At 40.9% G+C, this 20,925-nt stretch overlaps 1 protein-coding gene and 1 long non-coding RNA gene across 3 annotated transcripts; one reads left to right on the forward strand and one right to left on the reverse strand.

The window, feature by feature from the left end:
- The first annotated feature begins 793 nt into the window (after window positions 1–793).
- Window positions 794–16,807, forward strand: HACD4 (3-hydroxyacyl-CoA dehydratase 4). The gene is made up of 7 exons (XM_053932390.1): window positions 794–843; window positions 4,965–5,068; window positions 5,987–6,114; window positions 11,896–12,008; window positions 14,396–14,502; window positions 15,187–15,318; window positions 16,065–16,807. The coding sequence occupies exons 2-7, from the start codon at window positions 4,972–4,974 to the stop codon at window positions 16,145–16,147; spliced, it is 660 nt and encodes a 219-aa protein (XP_053788365.1). The 5' UTR covers window positions 794–843; window positions 4,965–4,971; the 3' UTR covers window positions 16,148–16,807.
- Window positions 15,791–20,388, reverse strand: LOC128782184 (uncharacterized). Of its 2 annotated transcripts, XR_008428691.1 has the most exons (4): window positions 20,252–20,388; window positions 18,398–18,456; window positions 17,769–17,864; window positions 15,791–16,111 (listed from the first exon to the last, which is right to left on the reverse strand). It is a non-coding gene; the product is annotated as an uncharacterized LOC128782184 (long non-coding RNA). The 2 variants fall into 2 exon arrangements; XR_008428692.1 differs by lacking the exon at window positions 15,791–16,111 and having other exon boundaries at window positions 17,413–17,864.
- Between the last annotated feature and the right edge of the window lie 537 nt (window positions 20,389–20,925).

Raw genomic sequence — 20,925 nt, forward strand, 5'->3', positions numbered from 1 at the left:
AATAGGGATAAGACCCAGTAAGGGACATTTTATCCTCCAGCATTTTGTACCTATGCATAACATCCTATGCCTATTATATTTTCAGGGTGCTCTTCACTTGTTCCTCATCTCATTGCAGAATGGGGTATAATTCCAACATGAATGCCTGTGGCAAAACTTACTTATTGGCAGACGGGAGTTTATAAACAAGTTAGGGTATTCTTCATCTGATTTAGGCTGAGATATCCCAGACACCTCGGGCAGAAGTAAACTAGGATGAACTCTGCCAGTAGTTTCCAAATTTCACAGGGGCATGAAAACCGACACATTTCTATATAATAAGTGGAAAATTCTTTCCTCTATCTGAAACAATTTAAAGGATGGGTGTGCTCCCATCCTTCCTTACCATTTGATGGAGTTGATAGTGTTGCTGTAGTGCTGATGATTCAGGCATAAAATAAGCATTAGAATTTTGCATTTCTTCCCTCCAGTAATCTTTCAAAACATTGCTCTGTGTTAAGAAAAAAAGTTAGTGGGATTTACAGACTAGTTTATTGGTGTAACAGCAAGAAACCAATTTAGATTAGATTAGGCTAGGTTAGGTTAGGCTAAGGTAGGCTGGGCTGGGCTGGGCTGAGCTGGGCTGACTGAGGGTAAGGGCAAATGCAGTGGAAGTATTTGGGTGTAAAAACTTGTTTCTCGGGAAGTGCAGTGCTGTTCCTGCTTAGTGCTACATACAGTGACGCCGTGGGGTGGGGTAAGAGGAAAGAGGAGGGGTGATCTCCTAACAAACAGCTGTTGCAGCTGCAGAGAGGAAAAGGAGAGAGCTCAGGAGCAGCAGCAGCAATCCGACCCCTGCGACAGGTAATACTCTTGAGTGAAGGTGACACAAACTGCTCAAATGCAAAAAGGAGAGGGGAAAAAACAATGGATGGCATGTGGGAGAAAAATACAGCAGCTGTACTCAGCAGCTCTCTTCTTCCTGAACTACAGGGCTTGCAGCTTGTCACGGGTAGGAAGGGGAAGACACAGAAGTTCAGACCAACATGACTTAATGTGACTTAGAAGGAAACTATGTCAGCAGAGGGAATTTTCTAGCAGATCTTGCCTGCTGAGGGGAAAAAAAAAAAAAGGAGGAACACTGCTCTTTGTTTCAGTGTGGGGTCTGGTTCCTCATGTGTGGTCAGCCTGCACAGGCACACGGGAAAGCAGCAGAGCACAGGAGTCCTGAGGGGCAGGAAAGTGCTCTGTGCACGCAGGCCTGGGTGGGATCCTCCGTGTGGGACAACCCTGAGAGCAACCTGAGTGTGGCCTTCGTCCTCTCACCCTGCAAGGGACACACAGATGGGGCAAGGGCTGACCTGATCTGGGTGCCTCTGCTGTGCTGTCACCTTAGCTCATGGGGGAGCATGGTCCTGATCACCCTTCAGACACTAAGGGCACCTACCTCGTGCTTGCCTCGGATGATAGTTACCAAAGAGACACACTGAAGACCTTTGTGATAAAAATAATAAAATGCAACAGTTACACTTTGTGAAATTTCTGCCAAGGAAATACATCAGGCTTTGCAACTAAAATGATAAAATCTTTGCTGTGTGTGCTAATTCTGACATTTCTTATATTTCATCTAGTTTTCTGGGTTTTGAGCCCACAGAGAAAGCAGATAAGTTTTCTGCTAAGCAAGGTTGATGTTATATATGATAAGCGCATCCGTAGCATTTCAGTGATTTGGCATAAAATCAGCCATAGTAAATAAGGTGAAACTGACAATTAAAACAGCAGACAGCAAGTGCAGCCTTCTGGGTCTGTGTCTCCTGCAAGATCTATGTTTGTTTCTTTCTCCTGTCATCAATGCAGGCAGAGTACTGAAATGTGCTGTGACCGCCCTTCCCCCTGCAATGATTTCAAATGAAAGAAACTTGAACGCCTTAAAGCAAATCACACTATGAGGGAGAGATGTGGCAGCAGATCAGGCACCAGGGTGGCAAAGTGAGGTTTGGAAGACTAGCCAGCAATCTGAGACAGGCTGAGGGACTGAATCAGTACCTGATGGGTAGTCTGTGTTTTGTCTGCAACAGGGCTGCAGAAGCAGGTTCTGGGAGTGAAATGTGGAGTCATCCCTGCTGTGAACCGATGGGAGCACAGGATCTAAATAAAGACCTCTTCTGCCCTTCACATTTCACATAGAAGCAGATGCCTGAATTTTGTGTTGTGACACAGAGCTGTTGGGACAGGGAAATAGGAAAATAGGCTATCTTTGGTCCGTTTGTTTCTGTAGGTAAAGAGGTCAGCCTTTGGATGGAGAAGGACCTTGGTGAAAAGTTACATTTCAGCTTCCTTTTATCACACTGAAATCACCTTTCAGTCTCTTCAGATTTCTTCGCTTCTGTGAAAAGCTTTTGTTTGGTCTTAAGTACCTTTTGTGCAGGGATTAACAGAGTAGGCTGAAAAAGTGTGATGCAGTCTCAGATCAGGGCTGTTTCTTCACAGTGCAGAGTTTCAGCAGGGGAGGGAACTGTGCCACTCACAGCTCTGGGGCCAGGATCTGTCTGCCATATAACACCAGTATGCTGCTCAGCACCACATGTCTCCTTGGGAATATGGGGCCCTCCATTAATGACAGTCTGTACACATTTCAGCAGTCACTAGTATATTTTAAAGATGATGTGTTCTAATGTGCAACAGCTGCCACACTGCCAAAACACTATTGTGAGCCTGTGTTTACCAGTGTTACTCCCTGTTTAGTCAAGATTAAGTACCTTAAGAACTGCAAAAACAACAGTTTCCTAGCCAGCCAATGCAGGAAGAATTTGGAAAATACAACCGAATCACTGAAAGACAGGCTCTGAGGATGACAGAACATCTAGCAAACTAAACTTCAGAAGAGAGAAAGCATATGCTCAGCTTGCATCCAATGCAATGTGCACACAGCAGTAGCAGACCAAAAGAGTGGTGGAGCTGCTGACTGGAAGGCCTCAAGATTTTGATGTCTGTTCCTGTAACTTCCATACAGTAACACCTATCCATCCAGTAACAAGGCTGTTTCTTTACACAGAACAATGTTCTTAATTTGTTATCTTTTTATAATATGTAGTTTCCCAACTTCTTCTTACCACAAGATGGAACAAAGTGTCATTCAGTAGTAAAACAGATGGATTTTGGTTTAAATCTTAATTGATCTCACTGGACTTCAGTTCAATTCAGCTGTATCCTACTTTTCCCAAAAGGAAGGTATCTATGGAACAGATTCCTTTGTTTTGGGTCCTTATATGTCTTACTTTTACAGTATCAAAGGACAGTGATGTCTTTTGGGAAATATTTTATTCACACAAATCTTTTTGTGCTTATAGAAGCGATGATGTGAATTGTTGTCATCTTACATAACTGGAAGAGAGGAAGACAAACACTTTTATGACCTCCGTGCAATTTACCTACAATAAAAATTTAGAAGATCAGTTTATCTATATCAATTTAAATAAGTCTGTAAGTATTGTTACTTATGGTCCAATGCTAGGAATGAAGGATAGGCATTCATCAAATTTAGATATTTTTGAACAGAGAAATTTATTCCATTTGTTAATGTACAGCCACAAATGAAATGAAGGTTTTTGGCAGAGACACACCACATGAACACATAGGATTAAAGCACAACTTGAAGAGAATACTACTTACTAGGGCAGGAAATTAATAGGTCTAATACAGAAGAAAAATTCTGGTACAAAATTAACAAGTTAATTTCCTAAAAAGTAGTCTTATAGCTGGAGAACAGGTAAATCCCTCTTTTCAGAATAGACCAGAAGAAAATGTGTTTATGGGAAATTAGGTATATCCAGAGCTTGTGAAGTTTTACAAAAAATCAGTCTGTCCATGAAAATTAGGTTAGAATAGCTGCAAAAGTTAGTCTTCTCCCACAGGAGAAGATTTTGTTTATTAAATGCAACTTGAATCCAGAAGTTAATGGAGTATCTTTGTTTAGATACTTCTTCCTCTGGAGGCACAAATTTCACTTTATAGCCACATATCACCCTAATGATTGGTGGGAACTCTGAAAATTTTTCTGGGCATATCCCATGTATAGCAACAAAGGGAGCCTTTAATCCATTAGACAGAGTTCTGTTCTGGGACCTCTGAGAGACACACACAGGTTTCACTGATCTGTTTATATTTCATAGAATCAAAGAATGATTTGGGTTGGAAAGGACATTGAGAATTGTTAAGTTCCATTCAGCTTCCTCTAGTTCCAACACCCCTGCCATGGTCAGGGACACCTTCCACTAGTCCAGGTTGCTCAGAACACCATCCTTCTTTTGGCTTTGAACACTTCCAGGAATGGGGCATCCACAGCTTCTCTGGGGAACCTGTGCCAGCGCCTCACCACCTTCACAGCAAAGACTCTTTCCTTAATATCTAATCTTAACCTGCCCTCTTTCAGTCTAAATCCATTCTCCCTTATCCTGTCACTTGCTCTTGTAAAAAGTCTCCATCTTGTTAAGTTTGCTTCAGGTACTGGAGGGCCACAATTAGGTCATCCTGAAACCTTCTCCAGGCTGAACAGTCCCAGTTCTCTCAGCCTTTCCTCAGAGGAGAAGTGCTCCATCCCTCTCATCATCTTGTTCTCTTGTGCTCTGATCCTCCTCTGGACTCTCTCCAACAGATCCATGTCCTTCCTGTGCTGGGACCCCAGAGTTGATGCAGCACTGCAGGTGGGGTCTCACCAGAGCAGAGCAGAGGGGCAGAATCCCCTCCCTCTCCTGCTGGTCCTGCTGCTTTGGATGCAGCCCAGGACACGTTTGGCTTTCTGGGCTGTGAGTGCTCATGGCCATGTAATGTCCAGCCTCTCATCCCGCAGCACCCCCAAGCCCTTCTTGGCAGGGCTGCTCTCAATTTCAGCTCTTTTCCTTTGACTTACTAACATGTCCAAAGAGAGTGCAATTTCTTACAATGTTGTTTTAAGTAATATAGTTTATTATTTTCACTTTCCACAGCTTTACCATGAACATGTACCTGTTTGTGTATGACTTAATACAATTCTGTGGACATTCTTGGATTTTTACAAATATGATCATCAGGTTCATGACATTTGGAAAAGGTAAGGCTCCTTCTCTATTTTCCTTGGACATTTTAAGTGGCAATGACAGACACACAGAAATATCAAATTAGAGATAAAGTTAAGATTCTCAACATACCAATAGTCATTCTCAACAGTCCAATACCAGGGACTGTAATTCAGTCAGAAAGGCACTCCATTAAAAAGGCTGAACAAATTATTTGTGCCTGTCTTCTACCCTTGTCACACTGGGAATGAAGCTCTTGTTTTACTAATAAACTTTAATATTCAGTGGCATGCTAGTAATATTTGAATTATAAATAAACCTAAATGACTAGGTCCAGTCATTATGGCAAATATTAATCTTACTGAAGCCACTGGGAGAGAACATCTTTGTGGTTATTACACATGACTCTCTATCTCCAAAAACATTACAATATATTTCTCTTTCTGTTGCCTGGGGTTAAGACACAAAAATAGAAAACTAGTGACTGGAAATTTAAAATTACTTATAATGGTGGACAGTTTTAGGCATATAAAATGCCTACTTTCTGGACTACTTGTTTTCAGCAGTGCAGATATGGGCAGGAACTCAACATCTTCTAGTGTTTAGAAATTCTTCATGCATTTCCTCAACATTTTCTCCTATTTAGAAATACCCTAAAGCAGTATCTCTAAACCATCACATCCTGCACAGTGTTTGCCCATGCTTTAAGTATAGGGAATTTAATTATTTTCTCAGCTTCCTGCATCTGTGTCAGAACCACACACACACAGAGCAGACTGCCTCCTCCACTCCTTGAAGCTTTTCTTCTGCTTTCTTCTACCAGAAGTGTGCTACTGAGTGAACTTTATTTCTTGTCAACTCCAGTGATGATAGTGTAAAAGCAAACCCAGCAGTTGCTCCAGACTTTAACTGTATAACCATTCCTCTAATCTTCCTCTTAATTTGGTCTTTAGATTCACTGGCTGACACGTTTCACTCCATAGGACTGGTAATGCGCCTTTGCCAGTCGTTATCTGTATTGGAGATCCTACACATCCTCATCGGCATTGACAAAAGCCGTCTCCTCCCCAGATTTTTGCAGGTAAGTTTGTTCTCAAAGCTCTCCTTTGATGACTGACACACAGCAGCCATGGCTGCCCCTGGGGACAAGCCCAGGCTGAACTACCCTGAATGTTGACCTGCACCCTTCTGCAGGCAGCCTGGTTTCCTGGTAATTTCCTAACTGCAGGAATTGGTTCTTCAGAACTGGGCTGGTTGGGAAAGAACTCTCCTGTCAACTTTCTTCTTTTTGAGTGAAACTGCATCGTGAGTACCCCATGCTTGGTCGCCAGCATGGACCCAGAAAATGTCCAGATGAGTGGACACCAGCAGAAGTGGGTCAGTGGCCAATCGCAGTTATCAAACCAAGCCAGGGGGGCTTGGTCCTTCTAAGTTTCTCCCTACATAACCTCCCAGCATCCCTGTAGTCCCCCTAAGCTATTTTCCCCTCCTTCCAGAGGTTAATGCACTCTCTTCTTTTTCCCTGACTTCCAGTAAGTTCTCTGTTTAACCAAGCTGGTCTTTTTCCCTAGTAGTTTGTCATATGTTCAGTTGAAGGCAGAAAACCAGCCAAAACATCATATGCTATAGCAGAAAGAAAGATGATACTCCGACAATTTCCTTGCCATGCTATTTTTTTTCTTTTGGGTGCTAATATCAGGTTTTGTTATTTTTTTCTTAATACATTGGAAAAAGGAAAATGGTTACTTGAATTTAACTTCAAACCTTTTCGATCCATAGTATTTGAGTAATGGTGAGACTCGTATTTCTCTCAGCAGTCAGAAGGCAGAAGACCAAGAGTAGCTAGTTATGTTTTTAGTTTTCTGGATAGCCCATTTTTGTCAAATGGCATATTCATGGGTGAAGATGTTCCTGTTTTCAAGTCTTCATTAACTGTCTAAATAACTAATTAACTAATTGACTTACACAGATCTCTGTCCTTTACACTGCTCCCTAAGTATCAAATCCATAAAAATGTGAAGAACTGCTTTTCCTTGCCTAAATCCACAGGCTTTGATGCTAATCTAGGGGAGAAAGAAGACTCCTATCTAGTATGACCTGTAACAAATCTCACATGTCTTGGAAAGAAGAGCACCCTGCTCTTAGTCATTAAAGCAGGCCTTGTCCTGACAGAGTTTACACATTCCCCAGCCCTGACATAGTCTGTTTCTTTCCTAGCCAGACTTACACAAGGCAGAGATCAGGGAGGCCTGCACAAACACTATTCTCTTTTGCCACAAATGACATTAGTATGAAAGGGATCTTCTGAGCAAGAAAACTGTGACCTTTCTTGGGCAGTGCAGTTTGTGCAGTGCTCTCCTGGAAAACATGGAGAAGCGGCTCAGGGAACCATATGGCACTGTGACTCTCAGTGTTCACCTCACACCAAATATAGTTTTGGATCCTTACTTGGTTCTTTGCCCAACTGCACTCTCACCATGAACAACTCTCTTCCCTTGACGTTAGCAGCAGCCTCATACTGTCCAAACAAGATATATAAGCTCTTTGGTGGAGACTCTGCTGTCCCATTGGTTACTCACTTTTGCTGAGAGTGTAGGTTAAGCATCTGTATGCCACCACTACTCCCACATGCCTCGTCACACTTTCTTCACTGCCTCTTAGGAAGAAAAAAAGGTATATTTTCCACAATGAACTAGGGAAGGACAGTTGGTTAAGAAATGTTTACATTGCTGCAGCTTACTAGACTGCTGCACAGTCAGGGCACTGACAAAGGTACAAGAATTTGAGAGAGGCTGCCTGGTTCTGTGCTCCTATCACCTATTCCAACTCAAAGCTTAAAACATACCCCTGTATGCATCCCTCATTAACAGGCGTGTGCATGCACATCCCCATTGAAGTTCACTTGGGGTGATAGCTAGGATGAGAGAACAGCTGGCTCAGGCAATGTCAGGGAAGTACATGGATGGAGGTAAATCAATCCTTGAGTGAAAGATTTCTGCCTATTGCATTTGTCATGGTTTAGTAGCATTTAAGAAAAACACTTTGAGTTACATGATACAGATAGTGGAAAAACAAACTCAGAGGAGTATTCTGGAAAAACTCCTTGAGGGACAAAGCCTCAGGCCACCAGGCACCTGAGAAAAGCAAGGTAGGTCAAGGCCAACTCACATAATGAAAGAAAGATGTGTCCTATGTGATGGATGTGCTGGGGTAAGGTGAGGCAGGGGATGGTCACAAAGCTGATACAAAGCGATGTCTCTCAGGCTATTTACACCTTAAATAATTGGAGGAGGGCAGGAGAACATGTCATATGTCATTGTCACCACCAAAACAGAAGGTAATGAAATGTGTTAGCCTGGCAAGGGAGTAAAGGCTGAAAGGACTTCTACCATAGCACGGAGAGAGGAAAGGTCTCAGAAAAGAGTGATGCTTTTGTGAAACAAAGAGCAGTTCTTCATCCTTTGCGAACAGATTGAATTTACCAAACCAAAAGCAATGTACTATGGCTTTGTGATAAAAACATTATATTTTTTAAAGTTTAAATATTTAGTGGCACTTTTTTTTTTGTTAATATACACTAAATTGAAGAACTATGTAAGCATTTCAGGTACTGAGTACAAAATTGCAGAGTCATGGTTATTAAAAAATGGAAGTGAATGTGCTATTTTCTCTAGCCAAATTTGCTCTGTTTCACTTACTTGATTAAAAACCTCAGTCTGCCTTCCAGAAACTTATATCACCCTACAGAACCTGCTGCATCCTATGAGAGATCAGTGTCAGAAAAGGAAGGTAATTCCAATTTGATTTTAAAGAAGGAATGAAAACTGAAAACATTATATTTATGCTTTGTGATATGTCAGCACATACTTCCTTTTTATGAATGCGAAAACATAGGACTGGCAATTTTGTGCTTTTTTTTTTTTAATTTAAAGCATGAGTATAGCTACAGAGAATATCATATCTTCATTCATGAAAGGACAGATGATCCATACAGGAAATGATCCACAGCTGAGCAGCAGCACATGTATTTTATTTATATGTGCATATGTGTGTATTTATAAATGTACATGAATCCATGTATATATGCATACAGATATGTGTGTACATATATCAACATAATATCAAAACATACTACTCTTCTCCAAGAAGAACCCCACCTCTTCACTTGCAGAAAATGTCCCCAGCCTTTGACTAATCTCTGCATTTACCTTTGATTTGGGTGGGTTACCTAAAGCTAGGAGTGCTATGAAAGAGAATAAAGGCAAGCAGGCAGACGACCTGCTGATTTATGCAGAGAAAGAGGTAGGATGCCACTGTCTGTCCTCATGGGGATATCAAAATTGTCCTGAGCAGCCAGCTCTGTGCCCTGCCCCACAGATGTGCTCCAGACCAAGGCCCTGTCCTTCCAGTCTCAGTGTCTGGTGGCTGCTTTGTGCAGCCCATTGCTTGCCAGATGAGACTGCAGTCTAACAGGAACAAAATACCTCAAGATGACTAGTTTGTGCCATGTCCAATTTCCTGTTCTTGCAGGTACTTAACATACTTTATAGCTGATTACTGAGTTCCTTAATGTGTAATTAGCAAAGCTGCGTGCCTCCATTGCTCCCCTTCCCCAGTATGAATATCTGATGGAGGCAATCTGCTGAACCCCAGGTAGGTGGTTCTAACTGCCTCATGTTTCTGCATGTATACTGGAGAGAAAAGAAAATCCACAGTTTCTTCCACTTCCTGATGATAAGGCTGAATTGTGGGTCTCTGTAGTCATTCTGTCGCTGGCCTGCACACATCCATTTGAAACTGGAGTTTCAAACTGGAGTTTGAAATGGCAACTACCTTTCTGCTGCTTGTCCTTTCTCTCACTGAAATGGGATCAGATCCCAGTCATTTACCCCATGCTGTTTTCTAGCACATTTCCCCCTAGCCATTTTTTGAAAAGTGAGTGACCATTTGGAAAATCTTCCAGCTCTGACATCTAAGAACATGTCCATCTTTTCACTATCGTGATGAAGCCCTTGGTCTCTAGGACCTGTGGCAATTTCCTGAAGTAGCTCTTGTATTAAAAATAATGCAGAACTCTCTCTCCACATCTCAAGTCTGATTTTAGAGTCAATAACAAAATGCCCACACCAGCGATGCTGCATTCTTTACCACTCTACGTCTAACAATTTTAACTCAGATCCTATTTTATCTGTTCTCTCCAGCACTCAATCCCACCCAGTGCTCACACAGCTTCTACATTTGTTTTGATTTCCTTCTTGTGATGGTTGCCCTGCTGTGTTTCTTGTATCTCTATCTGGTTTCAGATCTGCATCAATACTTCCAGTTCCCCCATGTTTTTGCCATGTTCGTCAGCATCACTGTACAACACAGGACCTATTAGCTCTCACTTTCTGTTTCCTGACCCATCTATACAGAAGTTTGCCAACATCTGACCTTTTTAAAAATCAGTTCCTCAGTTAGGGAGCTATGAAATCAGCAGAACAAGATGATGGTCATAGGGGGGTGAGAAGCAGGAAAGCCACTTTCAGCTGTTGTGGTCCCTCAGTGCTTTCCAAGATGAGGAACCAGATCCCTGGGGGACAGACACGCTCTCTTTCTGTATGAAAAATTGCTCTGACGTAATTTTGCTGAATAGTGAAGGCCACTTTATCTGACAGATGTGGTTTCGAAAAAAGAGAGTTCATGGCCAGAATGGTCCATGGAGGAACCCACAAATATTATGTAGTAAAACTACCACACAAACTTGCTGAGAGGCAAAATTCTTACTTTGTTTAAGGTAGGAGTCTGGGGAAACCAATGAAGAATAACAACACTTAAAAAAACAACCTTGGTAATCCACTTTAATTTTGTAACTTTTAACTGACTTGACATCACAACTTGTGAAATCACTACAACTAACGTACCTTATGGAAGACATGGCATTGGGTAAAAAAATCCAACCTAATGAAGCTATATCAATTCATACCAATTGCTTAGATGCATATTTTCTACTTCAACACTTTCAAATAGAGTGTAAATCAGAGTGAATTGTTACTGTTCTGGGACAGTTTGATAACTTTTGGAGTACTAATTAATTTACTTTACAGGGCAGGGCATGGATACTGTTAGAAAAGTTTTCAGAAAAGCTGCAAAAAGACACACTTATAAAAATTTCTTGAATTTTAATATTACCAAAGTATTTATTTTAAGCTGGAGACACTGCCTGTTTAATCCACATTATCTTTTTGTTTGTAGGTTGGATAAAGTTCAACTACTAGAAAAATGCTAGGACATAAATACTGTGGCAATCATTCACATAAGTGACAAGCTTAAACCCACTTCCCATAACCAAGAATAAGATGGAAAGAAAGATAAGGAATTCTACTTTTCCTCCTTCTTTCTGCAAATCTTACATGAAAGAGATTCCTTGGGACACAGATTTTCAAGATATGAGGAGCAGATCTGGGAGTGCAAAATTAGTACTTTCTGGCATATGACCTCCCCTCAAGAAGGGCCCTCCATATCCTACTGCCTCCCACACAGCCTACAAGCAAGGAAGCTTATCCCTGCCAGCCTTCCAAGTAGTCAGGTGCAGCAGGAGTAGTCCTTGCTTCCATGACCTCCCTGGGCTCATCCACAGGTTTCCTTGGCTACAAACTCAAGTCATCCCAGCTGGCAAGCCAACTTCCACACGTACCATAACAGCTCTTTGATGCTACAGCCAGCAGTGTCCACTGCTCTTTGCTGAAGGACTTCGAACAAAAGCAGGCCATGAAACAAAATATTTACTGCTGATGTTGTGGCCTCCTATTTTGCCAAAATGTCACAGAAATAACAGTTAGAGAAGATGCCAACTGAATTCAAAGTTTTCTTTCCTTTTCAGATCACTGAGAGAATAATTATTTTATTTGTCGTGATCAACAGTCAGGAAGAAGTTCAAGGGAAATATGTCGTCTGTGTTTTATTTTTCCTTTGGAATTTATTAGATGTGGTCAGGTAAGGAGTCAACATCACAACCAGGAGGGGAAAATGGGTTATTCTTGCCAGCTGAACTCAACCCCTTGTGCAGCAGGCTTATTTAATTGTTTCAAAATTGGCAAAGCATGTTATTAATTTTTAAATAAAAGCTTGAACTTTTTAAGTTACTGAATGATTTTTTACAAAAATCCACATGGTTAAGAGGCAGAGTAATTTACAGATGTAAGATAGAGTAATGCATTAGCAGACTGCATTAACATTTGTAGTTCAAAGGCTTTGATGTTTTTAACAAAAATTTAAAAGGCATTCATAACTACCTTCTGGAGAACAGCAGTTCCTGAAACCATCCTGGTTGCCATTACCATCCTGTTGCTTTATTATTATTTTTTTATCCACTTTGATCCAAGATTGACAGCACAGTAAGGCAGCACCAGCAGAACTTGCAAAGGCAGAAAGACTATTCTGTGTTAACTGCATGGTGCTTTCCAAAAAGCCAAGAGCTCCTGCTGCAGGAGACTGAGAGTTTTGTTGTAGTAGGGCATGTATCACACCACAAAAACATCACATACTTCTCATACGTAATGTAAGCCTCTATGCACCTCAGTTTGTAGACTTAGAACATATACATACAGAATTAAGAAGCATTTTAAGAAGACACAGCTCTCACAGTAACACATGTATTGCAGCTAAACTTTTTTTCCTGATAAAATGCCTTTCTGCTTATTTAAATATATTGCTTTGGGCACTGACTGAAGAATATGGTTTTAGGCAGCAAAGGAAATATGTTATAAAAGAGATCTGAAACAGGAAAGTGTCAGAGAGAATTAATAAAGATTTTAAGTCAGCTTCAGAGTATTTAGGAATAAATTTTAATAGGCTGCTGCTTGTAATAATTATTTTGATTATAGTTCCATCCCATTTTTTCTTGAAGTTTGTAAAACTAAAACAGTAAAACCTAATCTGAAATGAAAGGGTTCAGTGCAGCTGGAGAAATGCCAACAGTGTAAACAATATTGGCTGTGAAGTCTTGTCAGTGCATAATAGCACCATTGATGCATCATTATATTCTACCCTTACTAAAGAACAGAGTTAAACACCACAGCAGTAACAGCAGTTGTTTAATAGGAAAGCTCCTGTGGTCTATAGTAGCAAATTACCAATTCAAATAAACCACAGTACAGCTCATACAAATTTAGAATTCTTAACTGATTTATCTTACAGCATCCATGACATGTCCTAGGACCTCAAAGAAATATTCATGTCTAAAAGTGCATAGGGATCTCTCTCATCCCTAAGCCAACTACTCTTGAAGTATTACAACTTTTTCCACATAAACTTTCAGGGACATAATTTTTTCTGAAGGACTATTTATTTATGCATCATGGTTGGTGATATTCTGAGAGCAAGTTCTGATCTTTCCTGCTTATACCATAACAGCCCATGGAATTGTATAGAGAGGGAGTAGTTGTTTCCTTTTTGTATTGTGTTGAGATTCAGCCTTAAGAGCAACAATAATAAAAAATGGAGACGATCCTGAAGTTGCAGAGGGCAACCTTGATTTTCAATGGTCCACTCTTCTACAGTCCAGGTATGATGCAAAATTCAATCAAATTAATCGATAGAAAGGGAATATACATGTGTTTAACACTAGTTTTGTCAGAAGCTAGTCAGAAAGTCTTGGGTAATAGATGCACATCTCTAGCAAGTGCAAAGTGCAGAAAGTCTTCCAAGCTGACCAAAAATGCAAACAGACCTGTTTCTCCAGTGTTTGGAGAGCTGCTGTACCACTTTAAGATCAAACCAAGATCAGGTCACCTTTGGAAACTGAAGTACTAAGCATTCTGGTCTCCCAGTAAGCAACAGTAGCAGCCACAGTAAAAATAAAATGCTGCAATACGCTGGTGAGCAACTGCTTGTTTTGGACCTACTACCCCTGCTGAGGTCCAGGAGAGGGACAGATGTACTACAGGTTATGTACCTGCAATTGCCTTCTTGTTTAATCTTCTTCAACAGTGATTCAGCTAGCTCAGCAGTCATAAATCAGGATTGTCTCAGTCCCAAGGAACAGTGATATTCTGCCTGCCCCTCTCAGTTGCAACACCCCCATCTGAAATCCATTTTCTGATGGACCAGTATGAAATCATGCTGGTTTCTGATAGAGCTTTTTGTCTGGAGGGCTTTATTGCTGTCTGCCTATTCTAGGGTAGCACCACAGGTAACTCTTCAGAAAAAATGAACCATCTACTTTCAGACATTGGAGTCTGAACAAAAACTGTTGCTGGCTCTGAAATTTACTTAGACAGCTCCAAGCTCTTCTGTGATTCCTTTGAATTTTCCAATAGTGTATCTTTATTCTAAAGACATCATAATTTCCTCTGAACCTATCTGCTTTCCTCTTATTGCAGGTACACTTACAATATGTTGGCAAGGATGGGCATATACTACTTACCATTAACATGGCTCAACTTCTCACTGTGCATCCCACTTTATCCCCTTTCAGTTCTGGCTAAAGGTAAGGAGTTGGGAAGGGTACCAACCACTTGCTTCCTTAATATTCTTCAGTAAAATGTGATCACTTCAATTGCTGTTTGTGTTTAACATAGTTCCTCACGCGTTGCCAAAGCAGTCATAAATGTTCATGTACCTTCATATTAACCTCTTTGTCACCTCTGTCTCTCTTTTGTGTTATTTTTATTTCAATAGGGACTGTCTGGAGTTTGGGGTTGTGTGTCTGGTAGGTTTTAGGGTTTTTTTGTTTGGTTGGTGTTAAGTTTTTAAAAATCTGGGAGAATGTTCTTTTTGTCTAAGTAAAGCAAAAATATACCCTCATAAAAGACATATGGATTCCTCCCTTCCAGACTGAGTGTACTAGACAGCAAGTTCCAAAGCTTCTCCCCCACTGAGGCTGACCTTAGTAGGTTATCATACTTACATTGAGAACTCTGCCCACTTAGAACACACTGAAAGTACTTGTTTCTGACAGAACTTGTTAGTGAATGGGATATATGTATTAATTCTAGTATTTAGAGCAATTAGCACCCCAAACCTACAAAACTGAACTCAAGGAGAAAGCATACATATGTATATGAATGCATATATATAGGTATATAAAATATAAGAAGTAACTGACTTGTTCATTAAGCTCTTTGATGATCTTCTGCTTCCTTTAGACTAAGAATTTACCATGTTTTTACAGGATTTGCAATTTGTGTATCACTGCCTTATTTTGAATCCTTTGGCACATACTCCATCAAGCTACCATTTCCATTCACATTCTCAATCTACTTCCCCTATGTTCTGAAAATGTATCTGCTAGTGCTTTTTGCAGGTAAGTATCTCATCTTCCAGAAAGCTGGGTCTCAACACAACTGGGACACCCTTGCAACAAAAAATCAAATCTATACTGGGCCTTTCAAAAACTCTTAACTCTCTCTAACTCTACATCTCCTGCAGACCTCTGCAGAGAAGTGCATCACTACCTGTTTTGATTTCCAGTATTTTTCAAATACAAATAGTTAAGTATGCAAGATGTATGGTTTTATGCACCATGCGTATGGTGCATAAAACCACAGACCTATAGAAGTTGTTTCAGTGATGCTAGCCTTGCAGCTATTTAGTGAAACTTGCTTTTTTGGTTGGTTTTTTTTTTTTTTTTTAATCAATTCTCATTTGATCATATGCTGGTTCTGTGCAAGTGTTCCTCACTCATAACTCCTAGCTGGGATGAAAAATTATATCTCAATTAAGACTTTTACAGCATGTTTATTTAAAGGGATGAAAAAACAAGGCCACTCCAAAACTTGCATGTAAACAGATCCCTTCTCCTTCTCATCAAAATACTTTCAAAAAATTTCAACTGAATTTAGCTGCATCATACAGAAGTCTTTTTTCTGTCATTGGCTTTAATGTGAATTTGAAGGATCTCATCTTTATGATGGAGTGTTCTGTTCCTAAGTACATAGAAGGAACTGTGCAAGCTTGCCAGATGAAGGCTCTTACAGTTCCTTCTAAATTAATTATAGACAGTTTGAATTCTACTCCTTTGTTCTTACACTGTTTTGTGTTTTGATTCAGGTATGTGCTTTATCATCCAGAACCTCTTCTCTGAGAGAATGGCACACCTAGGGACGGGCAACATCAAAAATAAAAGAAGCTAAGTTGATATTTTGTTTGGAAGGACAAAATATATTCCTAGGGGATTGCTGCACATCACAGTTAAAAACAAATTAGAAAAAGATTTCTCAATGCAAAACTCCTCTTTGCATGAACATTAGCCGGCTGTGTAGAATTTTCAGAAAAGGCAAATCTCTTTTGTGCACCTCAAAAATACAGCAGCTTTTGAAAACTTTTGAATGTTTTGATTTCAAGTGGCCAGAATTTTTAAAATTAATGTTTTTTTTCTAATATATCTTACAGAATTCTGAAAAAATTGAAGCATGTCACAACTCACAGCCACACCCTTATTTCAGTGTTAACTCTTATCTATAGCTACAGATATTCTGTAATGACAATATCATTTAATCTGTAATATTACTTTATACTAGGCTAACATATATGTACCTCACATATAAATGCTAAATTGGTGGAACTGGAATTTCTCAAGGAGCAGAAGTCAGAACCTTTGCAACATAGAGACTAACATGCTGATTAACCTAGGCATTCACTAAGGATCCTTCACATTCTGGTCTCATCCTTCAGTTATCAAAAGATGGTTCCAGAAAATGCAGCTAAATCAGAAGGGCAAGTGTTAAGGTACTCATCTACTATGTATTCAACGGGATGTTTAAGGGTAAGAAATAAACACTTTTAATAATGTGTTTGGCATGTCAGTCTCTTCCCCCACAATTATTTTCTTCCATGCTGAACAGCAGACAGATACATGCAAAAGAAGTGTGATGTAGTCAGGTCAAATAATATGTTGTTCCTAAAAGGGAACTAAATGACTATCAAAAGCCATGTGCAAAATTCTAGGCATTTTACTCAATTGTATTGCTCCTCGTACTTCTCTAGGATAAACTGTGAGACTACAACGAGAACATAGGCTTTTCAAAGGTTGGCAATGAGGAATATACACAGCAACCCAGTGGATTATACAGGCAATAATGGCCAAATAATTCCTTAGAGGCTGGCAGGAGCTTTCCTGATGTTTCATCTGTATTGATTATCACCTATTTTCAATTCAAGTATGTGGGGGAGAAAAGTGAGGCTATTTTTTTTTTTTTTTAGCTGACTGAAAACTGCGGGAAGGGAGCCTAGATTGTAGGAGTAGGAGAGAAGGTAATATTTAAAGGGAAACTAAATACTATTAAAATATGAAGAGGGTTTTGCCTGTATGACTTTTCAAACCATGCAGCCTAAGAGGTTATATAAGGAAAGAGTGAAGCTAAATTAATTTGTAATGAAAGGTCACCTACTATAATTTTTATTTATTTAATACACGTGGCAGACAATGCTTGCAGACTGTTTTGACCAGCAAGTATTTACAGACCATAAGGAACAGATCACGCTTAGAATAGTATAGTGTCAACCCTGGATTAGTTTTTTTCAAACCACTGCAAACAGAAATTTAGAACTTAGTAGAGAAACAGGAGTGCTTTCACTTTGGGCTTCTGTCTGACCTAAACTGATTCAAGTGTGAACAGAGTTAAGAAACATACAGAACAGCTGAGTAACATGACAGTTTTGAAGACAGCCAGAGTAAATCCACATTAAACCACTATATAGCTTGCTAAAGTTGAAACATGAACATTTTTTCCTTGGAAATTCAATCCAACACACCAGAAACAGCTGGTTCCAGCTAGTTCCAAAATTGAACCACTGCAGGACACTGCTGTATCAAACAGCAAAGATGATGGCATGGCATCTCTCTGAAAACTTAAGAAAAGATAAGAAATGTTACGCAGCAGCTGCAAGAAAGAAGAGTAAGAAAAATGTAAGAGAAACAGCTCTGTAGACACCAAGGTCAATGGAGAAGGAGAGGAAGAGCTACTCTAGGCACTGCAGCAGATTCCTCTGTGGGCCACGAAGAAGACCATGGTGGACCAGGTTCTCCCTCTGCAACCCATGGAGAAACACATCAGACAGGACATCCACATGGCAGCCTGCGGAGGACCCTAGGCTGGAGCAGGTGGCTGTGCCCTGAGGGAATCTGCAGCCCATAGACAGCCCACACAAGCAAAGAAGGAACTGTGGCCCATTAGGGACCCCCACTGAGGCAGCTTTTTCCTAATGGATTGTACCCCATAGAAACGACCTATATTCAAGTAGTGCTTGAAGAGCTGCAGCTTGTGAGAAGAAACCATGAAGGACTGTGTCCCATGGGAGGGACCCCATGCTGGAGCAGAGCAACACTGAGAAGATGAACAAGCAGCAGAGATTAATAACCTAAATGCAATCTCCACACCCACCTTGTACTACCTGGGGAGAGAGGAGGTAGAAAATGCAGGAATGAAGGAGTAAAGTGAACCTAGGAAGAAGGGAGGTGTAGGGGGGGAGTTAGTTTTAGTTTTGCCTTTTTTCTTTCCATCCTACTCTATTTTTAATTGGCAATAAATTTTTCTTTGACAAGTTGAATCTGTTTTTGTGACAGTGAATAGTAAATGGTCACTCTGTCTTTATCTTGACCCATGAACTTTCTTATCCTATTTTTTCCCTGTCCTGTTGAGGAGGAGGAGGGAGATTGAATGTCCTATTGAGGAGATGGGGCTGAATGGACATCTGGAAGCCAGCTGAGGTCAAACCTATCACAGATAAAGCCATGTTTATTGTTTTATGTTAAAAAAATGTTATGTCTTGAGACTTACAGCTGGGTAAAAGGCTGGAATAGGCCTTAAAATTCACTATGGAGAGGTCCCGCAAGCATAAACTGCCTGAAAAAGGCATGAAGCTCATGACAGAAGACTTTCCCACCTCCTGGTACAGAGGTAACTTGGGGCAGGCAGTTGAGAGATTGAGGTAGTCAGCCTACCATGTGTGACCACAAAAGGCCACTGTAACTTCGGCTCCAATGCTTCACCTAAATCTCAGAACAGGGCAGGCAAAAAGATGTCTGAGACAATGGCTTTTATGATATTGAGTTGTACTTCAATGGTTGTAGCCTCTTAGGAAGGGATGGGATCCACCTGTCTAAAAAGGGCATGAGAAGCTCTGCCAGCAGACTGGCCAATTTTGTGAGATGGGCTTTAAATTGAATGACGTGGCTGGGGTCCAAAGTGGCAATACTCATGCCATTGCTTCCTCCTGGAGAGTGGGCCATGCCAGCCAGGGTAAGCTTGGCTGCCTCAAGATGAGAGTCTTAGGGCTACCCACATCAAAGGTGTATATGGCTATGTGGAATCCTCTTACACCCCTCCTAGGGAACCTGGATGCTTGACTGCCTCCCTGAAGTGCCTGTACACAAATCACGGAGCACAGGGAATAAACAAGAAGAACTGGAAATCTGTGTGTGGTCAGAGTCATGCTCTCACTGCAGTTTCGGAGACATGGTGGGATAGCTCACCACTGGAATGTTGTCATGGATTCCCGTGTACTTTTTAGAAAGGACAGGTCAGCGAGGTGAGGTGGTGGAGTTGGTCTTTATGTGAAAAAGCATCAAGCTCTACCCAGGGGCAGACAAGGAGTTGAGCATTTATGGGTAAAAATTAAGGGACAGTCTAAAATGGGTGACACTGTTGGGAGTGTTTACTACAGGCCACCTGAGTCGGACAAGGAAGTTGATGAGGCTTTCTATGGGCAACTGGAAGTAGCCTTGAGATCATGGGTCCTGGTCCTCCCCTGAGAATTCAACAATCCTGATAATTGTTGGAGGCAAAACGTGGCTCGGCACACAGTCCAGGAAGTTCCTGCAGATACTGGAAAATAACTCATTAATGCAAGTGGTGGAGGAGCCAATGAGGAGAGGTGTGTTGCCCTCCAGAGGACCCTTCCCGCTCCAATAAATCTGTGATTCTCTGAACTTAAATCTTTGTATCTTGAGATACCAGCACCCCCAGATCCCTTTATACAGGGCTTCTCTCCAGTGACTCCTCTATCCATTTAGATTTGTATCAGGAACCTGATACCTGGTACCTCTGTACCAGATGCAGAATCCACCATTTTAACTTGTTAAATTTCATGCCATTAATTATAGCCAAATCCTTGACTATCCACATCTTTCTGCAAGGTCTCTTGTCCCTCAAGAGTCAACAGCAACTTTCAAACTTAGTATTATCAGCACATGTAATCGTGCATTCAACTCCTGCCTCCTAATCATGGATACATACATTGAACTGAACTGGCCCTAGATTTGAAACCTGAGGAACACTGTGGATGACTCTTTGTCAGCTCCATGCACTACAATTCTTTGAGCTTTGCCCTTCTGCCAGTTCTTTAACCAGAGGACCATGAACCCACTCATCTCACCGTTGAACAGCTTGTTCAGACAGATGTTGCAAGGGACAGTATCAAAAGCCCCACTAGGTGGGTGGCTGTGTCATAGAAGCCACCCATGAGTTACTCAGGGCTTTCCCTTTGTGAACTCATGTTGACTGTGCTTGATGGTTGTATTGTTCTTTAAATGCAGTACTTTATGAAAAAAGTATTGCACTTAAAGAACTTTATGTTCTTTAAATACTTAAATACCTTTCAATAGTATCCAGTATGATCTCGGTAAATTTTCCCTGGTAATGAAGTTAACAGGCTTGCAGTTGTCTGTTCCTTTCCTCACACCCTTCTGATAAACTGGATTAATGCTGGCCAGCTTCTGGTCAGCAGGGATCTCCCCACACTCCCAATAGATAGCTCCTCCAGTGCTCTGGGATGAATCCCATCAGACCCCAAGGACTTACAAGGATGAAACCGATATAACTGCTCATTTACAGTTTCAGTGTCCAGAAATGGAAAGTCACTGCTGCTGTATGTTCTCTGTCAGGACAGGCCAGACCAGTGTGTATCAGTG

This window comes from Vidua chalybeata, chromosome Z (assembly GCF_026979565.1).
Source record: "Vidua chalybeata isolate OUT-0048 chromosome Z, bVidCha1 merged haplotype, whole genome shotgun sequence".
Taxonomy (NCBI): domain Eukaryota; kingdom Metazoa; phylum Chordata; class Aves; order Passeriformes; family Viduidae; genus Vidua; species Vidua chalybeata.